This window comes from Pteronotus mesoamericanus, unplaced genomic scaffold (assembly GCF_021234165.1).
Source record: "Pteronotus mesoamericanus isolate MK-2021 breed Mesoamerican mustached bat unplaced genomic scaffold, CSHL_Meso_final scaffold_1186, whole genome shotgun sequence".
Lineage (NCBI taxonomy): Eukaryota > Metazoa > Chordata > Mammalia > Chiroptera > Mormoopidae > Pteronotus > Pteronotus mesoamericanus.
In genome coordinates, this window is record NW_026555302.1 from 57,014 (window position 1) to 73,779 (window position 16,766).

The 16,766-nt window shown below is 40.7% G+C and overlaps 2 protein-coding genes across 3 annotated transcripts in view; one reads left to right on the top strand and one right to left on the bottom strand.

The window, feature by feature from the left end:
- The window catches only part of PPP2R5A (protein phosphatase 2 regulatory subunit B'alpha), a 66,477-nt gene extending 56,941 nt beyond the window's left edge, over positions 1-9,536 (top strand). Inside the window, exons 9-13 of the mRNA XM_054587613.1 lie at positions 1,188-1,238; positions 1,472-1,591; positions 1,674-1,801; positions 2,589-2,690; positions 8,299-9,536. Coding sequence (XP_054443588.1) covers positions 1,188-1,238; positions 1,472-1,591; positions 1,674-1,801; positions 2,589-2,690; positions 8,299-8,431 — 534 coding nt within the window. The 3' untranslated portion in view covers positions 8,432-9,536. The remainder of the gene's footprint in view (positions 1-1,187; positions 1,239-1,471; positions 1,592-1,673; positions 1,802-2,588; positions 2,691-8,298) is intronic.
- A 1,544-nt stretch (positions 9,537-11,080) lies between these two features.
- The window catches only part of PACC1 (proton activated chloride channel 1), a 36,136-nt gene continuing 30,450 nt past the window's right edge, over positions 11,081-16,766 (bottom strand). For both annotated transcript variants that reach the window (XM_054587615.1, XM_054587614.1), the window contains 4 exons: positions 16,171-16,313; positions 15,645-15,789; positions 13,542-13,649; positions 11,081-11,926 (listed from right to left, as the gene is read on the bottom strand). In XM_054587615.1, the coding sequence (XP_054443590.1) occupies positions 11,765-11,926; positions 13,542-13,649; positions 15,645-15,789; positions 16,171-16,313 (558 nt within the window). In that variant the 3' untranslated portion in view covers positions 11,081-11,764. The remainder of the gene's footprint in view (positions 11,927-13,541; positions 13,650-15,644; positions 15,790-16,170; positions 16,314-16,766) is intronic.

Genomic DNA, 16,766 nt, shown 5'->3' on the forward strand with positions numbered 1-16,766 from the left:
TCATATATGCAATAAGTCTTAAAGGATACTTTATATTATTTCTTGTTATGAAAGACATTTTTATTTTCACCTGATTTATAAGACATATCAATAATAAGGTACTGGTTTTTATATATCTTTTATCTGATATATATTGAATTTTCCTACTTATTTTAGTAATTTCTCATTTAGTAATACTATTTTAATGTATTATTTTAAAATTATAAAAATGTCATTTAGTAGTACTTAGGCAAATAAATATCATTCTGATAGTTCTTTCCAAAGTTATACATCAAATCCTTTCATCGTATTGGATTGGCTCTAGAACAGTGTTCTCCTTAATTTGAACTGAGTGTCCTTCATTTTAATTTGACTTTGAGTGTTCTTCATTACTGGAGCAAACCAATAACTATAAAATAACCTAAAAGGCTGTAAGAGATCTAGTTCCACAAAAGCACTAGACCCAGGTGGTTTTATAGCCTCTAAGAAACCATTATAGGATTGCTGATGGTTTCTGATAAATTCTTAGTTACTAAGTTTTTATCAGAATATCCAATCAAAAATATCAAAACTGTTCAAAATCTTTTAAGTTATAATTTGAAACTATAATTAGTTGAATTACCCTGAAGTTTCTGGACTAAATGGTAATTGGTCAGACAGTATTCTTCTGTTAATATACTGTTATATTCACTTTAATATAAATTTTTGCAACTATGTTCACTTAATAATCTCTTGTTTTGTTATATTTGGGTCATCAAGGTTGTGTTAACAATGAAATAAATTCGGAAGCTTTCTGGCTTTTTTGGTGCTTCATAATAGTTTTGAATAACAGGAATTATCTGTTCTTTAGTTTCTCCCTAAGGTAACCTATATCACTCAACCCAGCAGTTGTTACATGTTGTATTTTCTTAGACGTTAGTAGCACTTACTACTATTGAAATAATTTTATTTATGTTTATTGATAACATATGTTGATCTCCCTGCTTCATGAAGATCAGAGACCTTATCTATCTTGTTCATCAAGTTCTAGGACAGTATTGGTACGACACTCAAATATTTATTAAATTAGTAAAAGTCTAAAACTGAGCAGAGTGTGGGGATATACTTAAATAATATTGATCTGAATATTTCAGATTATTATTAAAAGTTTCCTGGGTTTACCAGCTTCATTATTTAATTCATGCTAAACTTTTTTTTTTTTTTGGCAGGTGATCAGAGGACTGCTGAAATTTTGGCCAAAAACATGCAGTCAGAAAGAGGTGGGTTTTGTTCAACAAAAATAGTACACCTTATTAATACTGAATCTCAGGTCTACAAACCACATTTGTTGTCGCTGCTACCAAGCAGGAGCTGTTCTATGGGGATTACAGAGACTTTGGTACAATAGCTGTCAAGTCCTTTTTTGTCCACTGTGTAATTTGTAGGTTAACTTTCTCATGTTTATTTAACATCTTATAACTTACCATGTTTGTTAAATTTTTTTTTAACCTAGGTGATGTTTTTAGGAGAAATTGAAGAAATCTTAGATGTCATTGAACCAACACAGTTCAAAAAAATTGAAGAACCCCTTTTTAAGCAAATATCCAAGTGTGTATCCAGTTCTCATTTTCAGGTATGGTATTTTTAGTAAAGCCATTTTTATTTTATACTGTTGTTTTCTCTTTTGTTTTGACACTTATAAAGGTCTCTCTTAGGTTGCAGAAAGAGCATTGTACTTCTGGAATAATGAATATATTCTTAGTTTGATTGAGGAGAACATTGATAAAATTCTGCCAATTATGTTTGGTAGTTTGTACAAAATCTCCAAAGAACACTGGAATCCGTAAGTGTCTTTTATGTTGATTATTGTTGTTCTTGTTTAACCTTTTTGTCATATGCTCCCTTAACTCATACATGAAAGCTATACAGATTTGGAATTTACTCCCAAGATTAACATCGCATAGTGTTAACACTGTCTGTTCTGCATTTTATATACCTGTAGCTTTATAAGGTGTAAATGTGTATGTTCTTAATTTCAATTTAAAATTACAAATCTCCCTGGAGGTGTGACATTCTGCACCAGTGTGTGGTCAAACCCTATTGGGGAGACCAACCTAACATTTGTGGAGAACACACAAATAGTAACTGTGTGAATGCCAAGTTGGGCTGACCTGTTGCCAGTAAGTCTCATATCTGCAGACAGTATGGTGTCAGGGAGAAGCCGAAGGTCATATCACTGATGTTTAGATGGCATATGTTCTAACTTCTGTGACATCCTTATCTTTATTCTTACAATTTATGGCAGTTGGATCTTTTTCAGTGTTCTTTTAATGCTGCTGTTAGGGTTTAAGACTGTAGAGCAGACATGAAGATAACCATAACATTTTAGTGAGTTTAATCTGAGCATGATACAGTGGGAAGAACACACATTTTGAAATCAGACAGACCATCTCCACCACCACTGGCTGTGTGACCTAGGGTAAATTACTGAAAGTCTCACATTTCAGTTTATCATCTCTAAAATAGATTAAGTGAATCAGCCAACATTTATTAACCCATTTCAGAGATGACAGAGTTAAATTTCCTGTTAGTGGCATCAGTAACCCAGCACTGGCTTGTTTTCATTTTAGGACCATCATAGCACTGGTCTACAATGTGCTGAAAACCCTAATGGAAATGAATGGCAAGCTTTTCGATGATCTTACTAGCTCATACAAAGCTGAAAGACAAAGGTATTTGGTATTATTAATTACATTTCCAGTTAGTTGAATGTGATTCAGTAAAATAAGGTATCTTCAATTACATTGTTATAATTTGAGGTCTCTATAAACACTTCATTTCCACATAAACTTCCTCTTTGGTTAAATTATGATCTTAACGTGAATCATAAATCTTCTGTTGTGCTCATTCTGAGCCTTAGACTTCATCAGTCTGGTAGCATCTGCATCATGAAATATAATTTATGCAAAATTTTGAATACTGTTTTATACAGTTTGATTTTTTAAATGTATGAAAATCATTTTTGTCCCCATGGGCTTCCAAAGTGAGCTTTATTCTTCATCTACTCCCTGCACAATAGTTTTTTGTTTTTTAAAGCTGCCTATTTTAACAAGGTGGTATTTTAAAGTCAGCAAAGTTCTTTTTTGGAAAGAGAACTGACATAACCATATGCCCATGGCTTAGTAGTTAGCTGTAGTTTGAGAGTTTAATGTATTACCACAAAACAATCTAAAAATTACTTCCTTCTCATACATTTCAAACTTCAGGGGGGCAATAACCACTGTACTTGAGCCCACCTATCAATAGTTAACCATTTACTACTAATGAGTATATTCCCTATTCTGTTTGGAAAAGCTGATCTATTTCAATTAGTCATGGTTTTCTTGTGGTAAGTACAGAAAGGATAGTTATTGGTGGACTAGGATGGCCCTGACAAACTAAGTCAATGCATTATTTCTTTTAAATAGCACCTTTCAGGCAGGAATATAAATTAGGTATATAGTTTGAGCCCCAGTAACATATGGAAAGAAAACACAACTAGGATCATATAAAATTTACATTACAAAAGTAATTTCACATGGCTAAGAACAATCATTGTATCTTAATCTGCATAAATCAGCACCTTTGTCCCCTTAAATCATATGACTTCAAAACTATAAGCCCGTGGTCGTACAGCTTTTTTGAGTGGAAACAGTTCAACCAAAGTTTTCATTCGACATGTAAGAGACAAGAGATTTAAGTTACAGACTGGTTAGTGGTTAGAGATGTGGTACCAAACCATTTCAGCTGAAACTAGTTCCAGGCCACCCCTTCTGTCTGTAAAGAGTGATCATGACTACTACAGAAACTGCAAGAGGTTCGTGTGAATGTAAAAAAGCTTTGGTCAAGACTTCCAGTCAAGATAAATACTGTGCTCACCTTCTCCCAGAAACACATCAAAATTACCAATAAATAATAGGACGTCCATCATGGAGAACCACCTGAATAAAGTCCCGTAACTATGGATACAAAGAAGCCACAATGAGGAGACTAGTGGGAGGGAGATATCTTGGCTGTGTAGGACCCTTATACCCCGACACTGAGTGAGGGGTTCCCATAACCTTTGGCATCCCAGGCATTCCTCTTGAGGGGCCTGCACCAAGACTCCCTTGCTGTGGGCCTCAGCACGGGGACACACAGGGTAAGACATGGAGGAGCAGGGCAGCGCTCCCAAAAGGAAGCACTGGCAGGTGCCAAATCTGAGCTTTCCCCATTAACCTAGCTAATACCATGTGCCTTGGCTCATGATGTGGACTTACCTAAACTTAAAGGTCTATAAACCCCTAACAAGCAGTGACTAGCTTTGGTGTTCTCTACCTCTTCCTAAGCAGCCCCAAGCTCAAGGAAAGTGGTGATTGGTCTTAACTTGCATTGTAACTTCCATTAGGTAGCTCCAAGCGACAACAGGCCTCAATGCACATTGTGGTGCCCACCAAAGAGTCTCAAACCCAATAGCCAGCCCACATTTGCAGCATACCCTCTCCCAAGTGCCTCCAAGCCCCACATGAGTGGCAGCCAATCACAGATCACTTTGTAGCTCCCCCAGATGGCCCTAAGCTGGGCATGGATAGCGGCTAACATTGGCCTGTACCAACACACTTACTTGCCAGCTTCTTATCAAACCAAAGTACCACCCAACCAGCTCCACAAAAGACACACCTGAAGGGCAGCCTCAGCTCACATCAGAGGTCTGTTTAGGCAATTCCTGGTATGTGGAGTCAGTCCTCACACAACAGCTTGTTTTTTATAGTCACAGCCAACCTGAGGGAAAACCCACCCAATGACATGCCAACAGCCATCAAGGCTCAGCTGAAAGAGGAGGGCACATAAAACCTACAGAAGGAACGCCCCTGCAGCACCCATCTCAAGTGACCAGGGAGACTGCACCACTGGGCCCCCTACAACACCTACTACATTAGGCCACTCTGCCAAGACTATGAGATGTAGGTCGACCTAGTAAGAAAGTCAGACAAAAGGAGACAAACATGTCCCAAATGAAAAAGTAGGAAAAAACTCCAGTAAAGAACTCAATGAAATGGTGACATGCAGTCTACCTGAAGCAGAGTTCAAAATACTGTTCATAGGGATGTTCAATGAACTTGGGGAAAGAAGAGATGAACTCTTTGAGAAGTTCAGCAAAGAGACAGGAAACACAAAAATGGAGATGGAATACAAAAAAGAACCAGTTAGAGGGAATTGGCAGCAGATTAGATAAAGCAAAGAAATGAATCAGAGATCTGAAAACAGGTAGCAGAAAATACCCAATTAAAACACAATCTTAAAAATGAAGATAGTTTGAAGGACCTCTGGGACAGTATCAAGCAATAACATTTGCACCATAAGGGTACCAGAAAGATGAGAGGGATTAAAAACCTATTTGAAGAAATAATGACTGAAAACTTCTCTAACTTGGTGAAAGAAAGTCACAATTCCTGGAGTCCCAAAAAAGATGAACCCAAAGAGGCCCAGATAACACATCATAATTAAAATGCTAAAGGTTAAAGACAAAGAATCCTTAAAAGCAGCGAGAGAAACGCAGTGAGTTAAGTACAGGTGAGCTATCATAGGACTACCAGCTGGTTTCTCAACAGATATTGACATGGAATATTCAAAATGATGAAGAGGACCTTCCTAACAAAGCTGTCATTTAAAATTGGAGAGAGAAAGGAGCTGCCCAGACAAGAAAAAGCTAAAAGAGTTCCACCACCACCAAACCAGTATTACAAGAAATGTTAAAAGGACTTCTTTAAGAAATAAGGATGGAAGTGGGGATCAAAAATATGAGTATTAAATGGCAATAACCACATACTATCAGTAATTACTTGAAATGTAAACGGATTAAATGTTCCAATCAAAAGACACAGGGTAGCTGAAGAGATGAGAAAACAAGACCTATACACATGTTGCCTATAAGAAACCCACTTCCATTTGAGTGAGACAGGGTAATGGATGTCAGACAAAATGGATGCAAAAATCCTTAAAATATTATGAAACTGAATTCCCTGATACATTATAAATATATGAAAATGGGATTCATCATACAGATGCAAGGATGGTTCTACATCCATAAATCAGTTAAGTGATACACCACCATAGATAAAAAGAATAAACATCATGATCATATCAATAGATGCAGAAAAAGCATTTGAGAGAAATCTAACATCCATTTTTTATAAGCTCTCAGCAAACTGGGAACAGAGGGAACATACATTGACATAATAAAGGCCATATATAGCAAATAGACAACTAACATCATACTTAGTGGTGAAAAGCTAAATGGTTTTTATGAGGATATCCACTTTTATTGAACATAATATTGGAAGTCCTAGCCACAGCAATCAGACAAGGAAAAAAAGGCATCCAAATTGCAGAAAAAAATAATACTGTTATTATTTTCAGATGACATACTTATATAGAGAGCACCATAAACAGTGCACCAAAAAACTATTAGAACACTAAAGTAGCAGGATACAAAATACTCAGAAATCAGCTGCATTTTTATACATCAGTAATAAACTATGAAAAAGAGAAATTAATAATGCCATCCACAACTGTATCAGAAAGTAAAATACCTAGGAATAAGTTTCACCAAGGAAGTAAAAGACCTGTACTTAGAGAATTAAAAGACTCTGAAAAAAGAAATTTAAAAAAGATTCAAATAAATGGAAGTACATACTGTGCTCATAGATAGGTAGAAGAATTAACATTGTTAAAAATGTCCACACTAGCCAAAGTAACCTATAGATTCATTATCATCTGTCAAAATACCAATGGCATTTTTTTCACAGAACTAGAACAAATAATACTAAACTTTATATACAACACAAAGATCTGAATAGCAAAAGCTATCTTGAGAAAGAAGAGTAAAGTTGAAAGTTCATGCTACCTGATACCAAACTGTTCCGCAGAGCTATAGTAATTAGAACATTAGGCACTGGCATGAAAACAGACAAGTCAACAGAAAAGACTAGGGAGCCCCCAAATAAACCTACACCTATATGGTCCATAATCTATATATAACAAAGGAGGCAAGAATATGCAATGGAATAATGCCATTCTTTTCATTAAATGATATTGGGAAAACTGGACAAACACAAAAAAATGAAACTGGATCACTTTTGTACACTCTATACAAGAATAAACTCAAAATGGAATACAGGTTTAAATTTAAGACCCAAATCCATAAAACTCCTGAAAGAAAATATAGGAAGTAAACTCTTTGACACCATTTTTAGTAATACATTTTTGGATATGTCTCCTCTAGCAAGAAAAGATCACCTACTGAATGAAAGATGATCCTTGCCAATGATACATCTAATAAAGAGTTAATATCTAAACTATATAAGGAACTCATACAATTTAACACCCCCAAAAGAAATCTGATTAAAAAAATGGGTGGAGGACTTGACTAGAAAATTTCCAAAGAGCACTTACAGATAGGCAATAGACATATGAAAATATGCTCAACATCAGAGAAATGCAAATTAAAACCACAATGAGGTATCACCTTTTACCTGTCAGAAGGGCTATCATCAATAAATCAGCAACCAAGTGTTGGAGAGGATGTGATGTGGAGACCAGGGAACCCTGGTGTTCTGTTGGTGGGATTGCAAATTGGTGCAGCCACTACAGAAAACAGTATGAAAGTAACTCAAAAAATTAAAAATAAACTACCTTATGATCCAGCAATTTTGTGTATTTATCTAGAGAAATCCAAAATACAAATTCAGAAAGATATATGCACTCCTATGTTCATTGTAGCATTATTTATAATAGCAAAGATAAGGAAGCAATCTAAGTTTCCATCAATAGACAAATGGAAAAAGATGTTATATACAATGGAGTATTACTCAGGCCATAAAAAGAATGAAATCTTACCATTCATGACAACATGGATGGACCTAGAGTGTATTATGCTAAGCGAATTGTGTCAGAGGACAAATACCATCTGATTTCCCATATATATGGAATCTAAAAAACAAAAGTTAACAGTCAGTTGCATAGATACAGAGAACAAATGGATGGTTGCCAAATGGGAGGGTGGTTGGGAGGATGAGTGAAAAAGGTGAAGGGATTAAGAAGTACAAATTGGCAATAATAAAAAGTCACTGGAATATAAAGCACAGCATGCAGAAATACAGTGAATATTATTATAGGGGAGAGTGACAAGCAGTAATTATGTGCTCCAGGTAACTGTCCTCAAACACCTTAGTAGAGGGATTTAAGTGAAATGTGTTTTCCAGCATACTGCCAAACAGCATATTCTTCAGGTTCTGAAATAAAATTTTGCTTTATCTACAGAGAGAAAAAGAAGGAATTGGAACGTGAAGAATTATGGAAAAAATTAGAGGAGCTAAAACTAAAGAAAGCTCTAGAAAAGCAGAACAGTGCTTATAACATGCACAGTATTCTCAGCAATACAAGTAATGAGTAAAAGAAAAAAAGCCTGCCACTTCTGTTGGATAGGCACAGTTTTGTACACTTTTTTGAAATGTGTAAAAAATATGAAACAAACCTCATCAGTATAATTAAAAGGCCAATTTTTTATGGCAACTGTAAATGAAAAAAATATATGGACTAATAGCCCTGTGCTATCATGGCCACAGTATATTGTAACATTTGTCTAATCATTGGTTTATTGTGTCACTTCTGAAGTTTCACAGAAATGAATTTTATCATCTATGAGTGAGATAATTATGGGAGTGGTAAGAATTATGACTTGAATTCTCTTTTTTTGATTGTGTTGCACATAGATAAAGTAGTCTGCTCTGTATATTTTTCCCTTTTATAATGTGCTTTTCACATTGCTGCAGACCTTAGTTACATCCTAGGAAAAAAAGAGTATTTCCTAAAGTAAAACTAAGGTATAATCCTTACCCTTCCCTTAGTCCCTCTCAGGAATATGATGGGGGGGAATTACCTGCCCTAAACCTGCCTTCATTAGAGATATTTCTGTACTCTGGAATTTGAGCAAAAACTTAAATCTCCAGGCTTTATAAAGCACAAAATATAAATAAAAGCTGGGAAAGTAAACCAAATTCTTCAGGTTGTTCCTCATGAATATTCCCCTTTATCTGCAACTCCCCAGAGTGATAAGCACAGGTTAGTGGAGGCAGTGCAGGTGAACACTCAGCCTGCTTCTCAGTTCATTCCTCCTCCTCCTGAAGGCTGAAGGCAGGGCCCTTCCAGTCCTTAAAACCTGCCCTTCCTCCAGTCCCTCCTGACCCAGGAAAGGAGGCTTTGAGTCCCACAATGTGGTGGCCCAGAGCACTCATTGCCATTGCCTGGCATTATTTAAAGGAAATGCAGTAGGCTTCCTCTGTAGAGTTCTGCGAAAGTTGACTATAGAGAAGTCTTGTATGTTTTTACTTGGTCAAGTATTTCTCACAAATTTTGTTATCAGAGTACCATTCCAATCTCTTGCAGTTGTGTGGAAAACTGTTTTGTAATGAAAGATCTTCATTGGGGGATTGAGCAGCATTTAATAAAGTCTATGTTTGTATTTTGCCTTACGTTGTCACTGTTTTTCTCAGCTCTCAGTTCAACATCCAGAAGATTACCCCCTTTATACATATACTTACATACATACACGTGTGTGTACATAGAAATCTTCAAGGCAAGTTGTGGGAATATATTCTAATTAAAAAATAAGGAAATGGTGCTAAATTGAGTGTTCTGGCCATTTACCAAAGTATATCTGTTTTACAGAATATTTGCATAAAATTCTGTTCTAGGATACCCTTTATGTCCCTTAATGTTCAGAGGATAGATTGAACTTACCTTAAATGTTAGTTCAATTAAAATAGACCCAGGAGGATAAACCTCAAAGCCTGCAATAAATAACCACTGTTTTTCTGAGGACAGGGAGATTGTAGCCAAGTCAGAAGTCAGATATTACAAAGTTTTTAACTGATGTCAGATTTGACCCTTTCATTCCCATAAAAAACTCTAGCACAGGTTCTGCACTCTTTTCCTAGGTCATTGTAAGAGACCTCCTTTCACTCTCTGCAGCTGCAGGAGAACCTCTTCCTTTTCATGGCTCCTATTTTACAGTGTTCTTCCATAGCTGCCTTACCTCAGCCATCCAGGTCAAGGTGCTCTCACCAGATCCTCCAAACCAACCAAGGCCAGCTGGAACTGATGGCGGGGGGTGCGCAGGTAGGACGGGAGCCTACTGCAGGAGACAAAGCTGCTGCCTTTCCAGAAAGTGACCGTTAGGGCTAGACGTCAGACATGTATGTCTTTGACTGAAAAGCAACCACAGTTGATGTGGGCAGGCTGCGGCTAATAGTTGTTAGGTTCTGTTCTTTGGTGAGCTAAAAATGCTCACTTCCTAATTATCTGCTACCTTTAAAGCACAATTAAGAAGTCTCAATTCTCTACAATACAGAAAATGCAGTTCTGTGCTATTCATTGGAGCAAATTTTATTAGACATTTAATGAAAATTAAGTAATATTGAAGTGGTGTGGCATCTTTAGATATCCTTTAAAAATAAACACCTGTTTTTCAATACTGTTAATGTATGTTTTTATGTCTGGCTTTGCATTTGCCTTATAGCAAGATTTTACACAGACAACACCTAAGCTAAATTTTGAATTGGCCTCTTCTTACGGCATAGAAAAGTAGCAGGGAATATTTCTTTACACACAAGTTTACTTTTAATAATCCAACCAAAAAGCATAGTTTCATGTTGCTAAGTTAGATGTGAGAGTAAAAGAACAACAACAAACCCACTTACACATTTGAGTTTTTCTCTTTGAATTACCTAAAGGCAGGTTATGAAATTCAGGAAATGCTACTAAGTCCTCTTTGGATGCAAAGGGCATGTAAATAACTTAAAAACATTGGAAACAATTTCATACCATTTGAGATGTGTGGTTTTGTAGAGTTAACATACCTTATTCATGGGGCTTGAGCCATCACACTGACCATCCACCGTCAACTGCCCTGCCCACCGCCCCCCTTCCCTGGACGCACAGCTGTGACGTAACTCCAGAGTCCAGATTCACTTCTAGAGGTCACACACAGCATGAAAGTGGACTGATTTAGCAGATATTCGTACTGGCACACAGATTCCTTTTGTATTAACCTAACTTTTATTTACCTGTTAATGAAATCATCAATAGACATTGAATAGACACCTACTCTGTACATTCGTACTAGTGCTTTTGTCTGTAAATCACTCTAAACTCTTACGGTAGGTTGCTAGTCAGTCCACAGAAAATCTAATAACTAGTTTGTAGTAGCTTTTAAAGTCTCATTTAATATTTAACAAATGAGAAAGCTCGTCAGAGAGGTAAAAGGCAGATGATGCCAGACATAGGGTGTTTGCCTTTCGTTGTGTCAAGTGCACAGGTTTCAAAGCACAACCTACACATCTGAATACTCACACCCTCTTCCATCCACTTTAAAAACCTCCGGGGAAAAGAAACCCAAGGTAAACAGCAGAGCCTTAATAACCTGTTGTAGATGAACTATACACCAAACCAAATTAGAGGCAGCTTTGACAAACCTTCAGAAGACCAGATACATACCTCATTTCCATCTTCCACAAACCCTATTCATATGTCATAGTCAAAAAATGTTCATTAATAATTTAAGTACTTAAATAACTTTTAGGTTATCCATTGGATCTGTCCATTAGGCTGTTCCTCCCAGCAGGGCCCATTTCTTCAGGTGAGTACAGGAGTGCTGGTAGCTTCATCGATCAAAGCGGAAGCGATGACAACTTCCATCAATGTGGGCAGTTCTTTGAACAAAGCGACGTCAGCTTATATGGTTCGTTGCCTGACCTCTTTTTTTAAGGTATCTCTTCCTAATTTTGATCATCCATTTCACACTCAGTTTGGCAAACTCTGCTGCTTTAAATAATGCCAAGAAGGCCCCACAGAGAAGAGCAATTGTGTTCCAAGGATTGGCTGTGATTATCTGTAAAACAGAACCAACTCAAGTTTGTTAGTTTGCTTCAGTTTTGACTCTTAGGTCATACTAGTATTGCTGGGGCAACAAGAAAAACACCTGGGTTCTAAAATTGTCATAATGCATAGTTTAATGTCCATAGTTCATTCTGAGGAGAAAATACTAAGCCCTCCATACAATAAAGTGATTAATTCTGAAAGGAAAAAGTTGTTTTTCAAAATAGCTCTGCACAAAGAAAGTATTCAGTACAGAGCTTTAATATTCTGGCCCACAGTAAGTGGCCTTGCCTTGACACAAATTTCTCCAGAACTACACCTACTCCATAAGGAAGGGCAGCCCTCTTGTGTTCTTCCCCTCTCGGTGACTCAAACTCCTCCTCCCACCCAGGCCAGTGGCCACCCTTCCCCACTCATGTCATGGGTCTCCGCCTCCAGGCTGTGCCTCCTGCTCCCAGCCTGTTTCGCTTTCCTCCTAACTAGCTACCTTTCCAGACTCCTCAGAGCCTTTCTCTGTCCACTCAGCCAAACCCTCCTCTGACTTTAGCAGATTTATCCGCCTGTCCTTTGGCAGTTACTTACTGTCTGGAATTAGTCACTTTACAGCTATCAATGGCTCCCTCAATAAATGTTAAAATCTCTAGAACCCACATGGTATCTTGGATTTCTGAGTTCCCCATCATGGTAAATAGCACTTTCAAGTCCCAGTTCTAGCTTAGACAATTTGAACCTCTGGGTTCACCTATGCAAAATGGCCGTGTCACCTCCACTATTCAAGATGGTTGTGGAGCTGAGTGACAAAGCACAGCAGGCCAGTGACAGTTACCTCTTACTGCATATAGGTTAAAAAATGTCTGATCACATGATTTACATGTAGAGCTGAAAGAGTTCAGTCTTGTGCCCAGAGTCCCGATTCACTAAGCCTCTGTACAAGCCTCTCTGTGCACGACCTTGCCGATCCAACGTTAATGGTGGTTGGGGACAGTGGAGCACATCCATGTCACAAAGACCCTCCTGTTTAATTGCAGCTCTTGAAATGCCTTTCCTCAGGCCATGACCACGTCAGGACATTTTGTGACGACCTAAACACCAGTCAGTGCCATTTGGGACTGGCTGTGGTGGATGGGTTTCCAGAACACTCCTTTGGCAAAGCTTTCTCATTAGCACCCCCTTGAAGACCATCAGTCTGAGAATTTGACATTAACTGATACTCTGTTAATTTATTTGTACCTTTCTGCTCTCACTTTTCACAAATAGTTAAGTTTTTATCCTACAGATGACCATTTAAAAAGAGTGGCTTCCAAACAGCAGTAATCCAGATACTAGCTTAATGCTTTCTACTCAGCTTATCCAGTCAGTATGACTACTAAGCAGCAGCTTTGTACTGAGTGCTGTGCTAGACACCAAATAAACAATGACAAACAAAAGACAAAGTCCCCACCTTCACAGGGTCACAGTCTAGCAATGAAGACAAGATCAATTAAACACAAATGATACAGAACATAAATGTCATAAATATAAACGACAACTTGTGATCTCTGCCGGAAAAGAAGATGAAGACAGCCTACAAGGACGAGCCCAAATGCCTCAGAGCTGGGAGCTTGCTCTCAATCTTAAGTAATACTCACGTCTTGGACTTTCTGGATGAAAGGATCTTTCCATTCAAAGACCACAAAAAACAACTGAGCACTTCTTTCAGCAGCTGGCCTTTGGTCAATGTAGTTAACCACACTGGTCTAGGAACAGAGGAGAGAAAGCAGTGTCACCTGACCTGGCCCACGGGATAAGAAAGCACAGTTAGGGAATCTCAGACCGTGGCTCCCCTCACAGCCTCTTGGGAGGAGAGAGGGCCTCAGGTCTCCCATACACAACACCCTGAAACTGGTACCTGAGTCCAGGCCTGGCCCTGGTTTCCACAGTTGTTTGGGGAAACAAAGATGATCTGGGATGTACAAGAGATGGTTTGGACTGTCACCGAATAAACCATAATCAAAGCACTGTTTCAGATTCCCACAGTTAAAAGCTATAAAAATCCTAAGTTTCAAAAATACTTGATCTTAAGAGCTGAGTATTTTACTCTTTGTGTCTACAGGGACCCCCGAGGCTGAATGTTCCCTGGGAACAGTCAGTCGGTGTCCTTGGGAAGATCTGGTCATCCATGACTGAAGGGTCTGCGTGGCATCAGACAGGCCCCACCCAAAGGGTTGGGTTCATCATCTGAACTGAACCTCTGCTTTGCCACCCATAAAACGGGGACGGAATGCCTGCCTCACTCAGGCCTGGAAGGATCAAATGAAGCAATATATATGTGAAAGTATCTTAAATTTTAAAACACAATATAAAAACATAAAATTTTGTGTAAGTTTGTGTCCCCTGCCAAAAGTCTTCCGACGGAGGCAGTAATAAAGCACAGAAGGCTTTCTGAAACAGACAAGCTGGCTGGGGCTTGGGCCCGTGGCTGGGGCTACAGGGCAGCCTGAGTGGACCGGGGCCGCACCCCAGTGTGAGAACACCGGGAAGCGCCTGCCTTGGCTGCTGGGGGCAGCGGGAGGGGCAGACGAGAAAGGGCCTGGCATTCTTGGAGAAAAGGGTGGAGTAAAAATTCAGGAGATAACAGCTTACGAAGTAAGGAATATTTTATGGACCTTTTGCCATGGGAGCTGTTACATCTTAAGGTGGGGAAAAAACCCTGCCCCTTGAAGAAACCTGGCTCTGCGCCCTTCCCAAAGCGCTGTCTGGAACAGTCCTAGGAGCCAGGCGCAAGAAGGACCAGATCTGGACGAACATGTGGCTTCTGGCCAATGGTAGCCCTGCCAATTGGAGAGGGCCCTTCAACTGAGCCCAGCCCAAATGCAGCGCCTCCCAGGAGGAGCAGAGGCTGTGGGCATGGGCTCCCACCAGGGACGCGGGCTGCTCTCGCTCAAGGTGTGGGTTCAGGTGGGAGGGGACACCACCACAATGGAAGCCCCAAAGGCAGGGGTGTGGCCTTGCTTTTGGTGGTTTTGACAGACGGCCCTGTCCCATTCCTCGATCCCCACTGCCACACCCTTGTCTAAGGTCCTCCCCTCTCTGGTTGGGGTTGCGGCTGGAGACTCCCACGTCTCCTGTCTCAGGATCACAATTCCCAAGAGTAAAATTTCTGAGCGCACACCCAACAGTATTTGTAACTTTAGAAGTGATGATGCAGCATTACCATCACTGTTCTAATGTTACATGATTATAAAACACTGAAAAACAGAAAAATGGGATAAAAAAAATACAAGAGGGAGTGAGTACTTGAGATCTTGCTCTCCGGCATACCAGTTTGACTCAAGTACGCTCATAAAAATGTTTTAAATAATACATAAGAAAGCTAGTATTTTACTCCCACGTCCCAAAGGACCTTCGTGCTCCTGACACTTCAAGTCCACTGTATCTAGTCTCTTCCCTGCAAATACTCGACCTTCTAGGGAGCACCAGCCTCCCAGAGCACCAGGGGGGACGCAGGGCGGAGACCAGAGTGGCTACAGCGCAGGGGGCTCTCTGCTCCCCCCAGGCAGGTGTGAGGCCGGGCGGTCACAGAGGGAGAGGGCCTGGCACCGGCGGGTGCCCCTCAGGGAACATGTGAGCTCCAGGCAGGGCCCATCCTCAGCCTTCAGACCCTCGCAGACGCCTCTGCTCTGCGAGGCTCCCCCGCCCCACGCTCAGGCTGGGCGGCACCGGCAGCCTGAAGCAGACCCGGCACCACCTACCTCCTGCCGGAACTCCACCGCTTCCCGTCCATCTTCCTCCTTGGTCTCCACCAGGGACATCTTGACCCAGGTTCGGAAGCCCCCGGAGAACTTCCAGCTGGAATAGGCGCTCTCACAGGCCTGCATGAAGCCCACTCTGTCTGGGCTGGAGGACAAAGAAAGGTCCAAGTTCGTCAGGCCTGACGGCAGGATGCTAGTGTGGCCGGACTCAAACTCCAGCCCCTGCTTCACCTGGTTTCTCCGCTGGCATCACGAGGATGATTCCCACCCCACCCCCTCCAAGCTCTGCTTCTTGGTTTCCAAACAGAGGGAGTGGCCACCCACCTCAAGGCAGGAGCAGCCCCAATGGGAGATGCCTCCCCTCCTCTCCGGCCCTTCAGACAACCCGGGACCTCCGCTGTCCCAGGCGCCACCACAGCCCCCCCCCCGCCCATGCCAGCCTCCACCCCACACCCGTCTAGGGCTGTGCGAGGCTGGAATATGATAAAGAGTGGCTACAAGCCCGCCAGGATCTCTGGAAGGCCACCTGTGCAGGAACTCCTGGAAAGAAGAGAAGAGGAGGTAGTCGATGGCGCTGAAGTCCTCACTGCTCTGGTTCAGGCGGAACTGCAGGAAGACCAGCTCCCGCTTCTTCACTTCCCGGGGCCCCTGCACGACCAGGGCGGATTTCTGCAGAGAGAGCAAGGCCAGGCCTCAGCCGTGGGAGCACTGGGTGGCTGCTCCTCTGCCTCAGGCCCACAGGCGCTTGCGAGTCAGCACGGAAAGCCCGCAGCGGCCCCTGCGGTGGCCGGCGGCCAGGCCTCCTGCTCAGGAGCCCAGCTGTACCTGGACAGAGCTCCGTGCAGCTTGTCCTGTCCGCGCTCCTCACTGGTGGGCTGCGCTACAGAAGCTCCTTGTTGACAAAGGATATTACCTTCTGTCTGTTACACATACAGATGTCTTCTTCCCGACAGTCACTTCACTGTTAACTTTGCTTCTAACGTCATTTGTTTTATGACGTTCTAAATTTGATATCGTGAAATCTGTGAATATTTTTTTTTTATGGCTTCTGGGTTTTGCTTGCTAAGGAAAACCAAAGTTATCATGTCTCAATATTCTCCTGTATTTCCTTGTAACAACTTT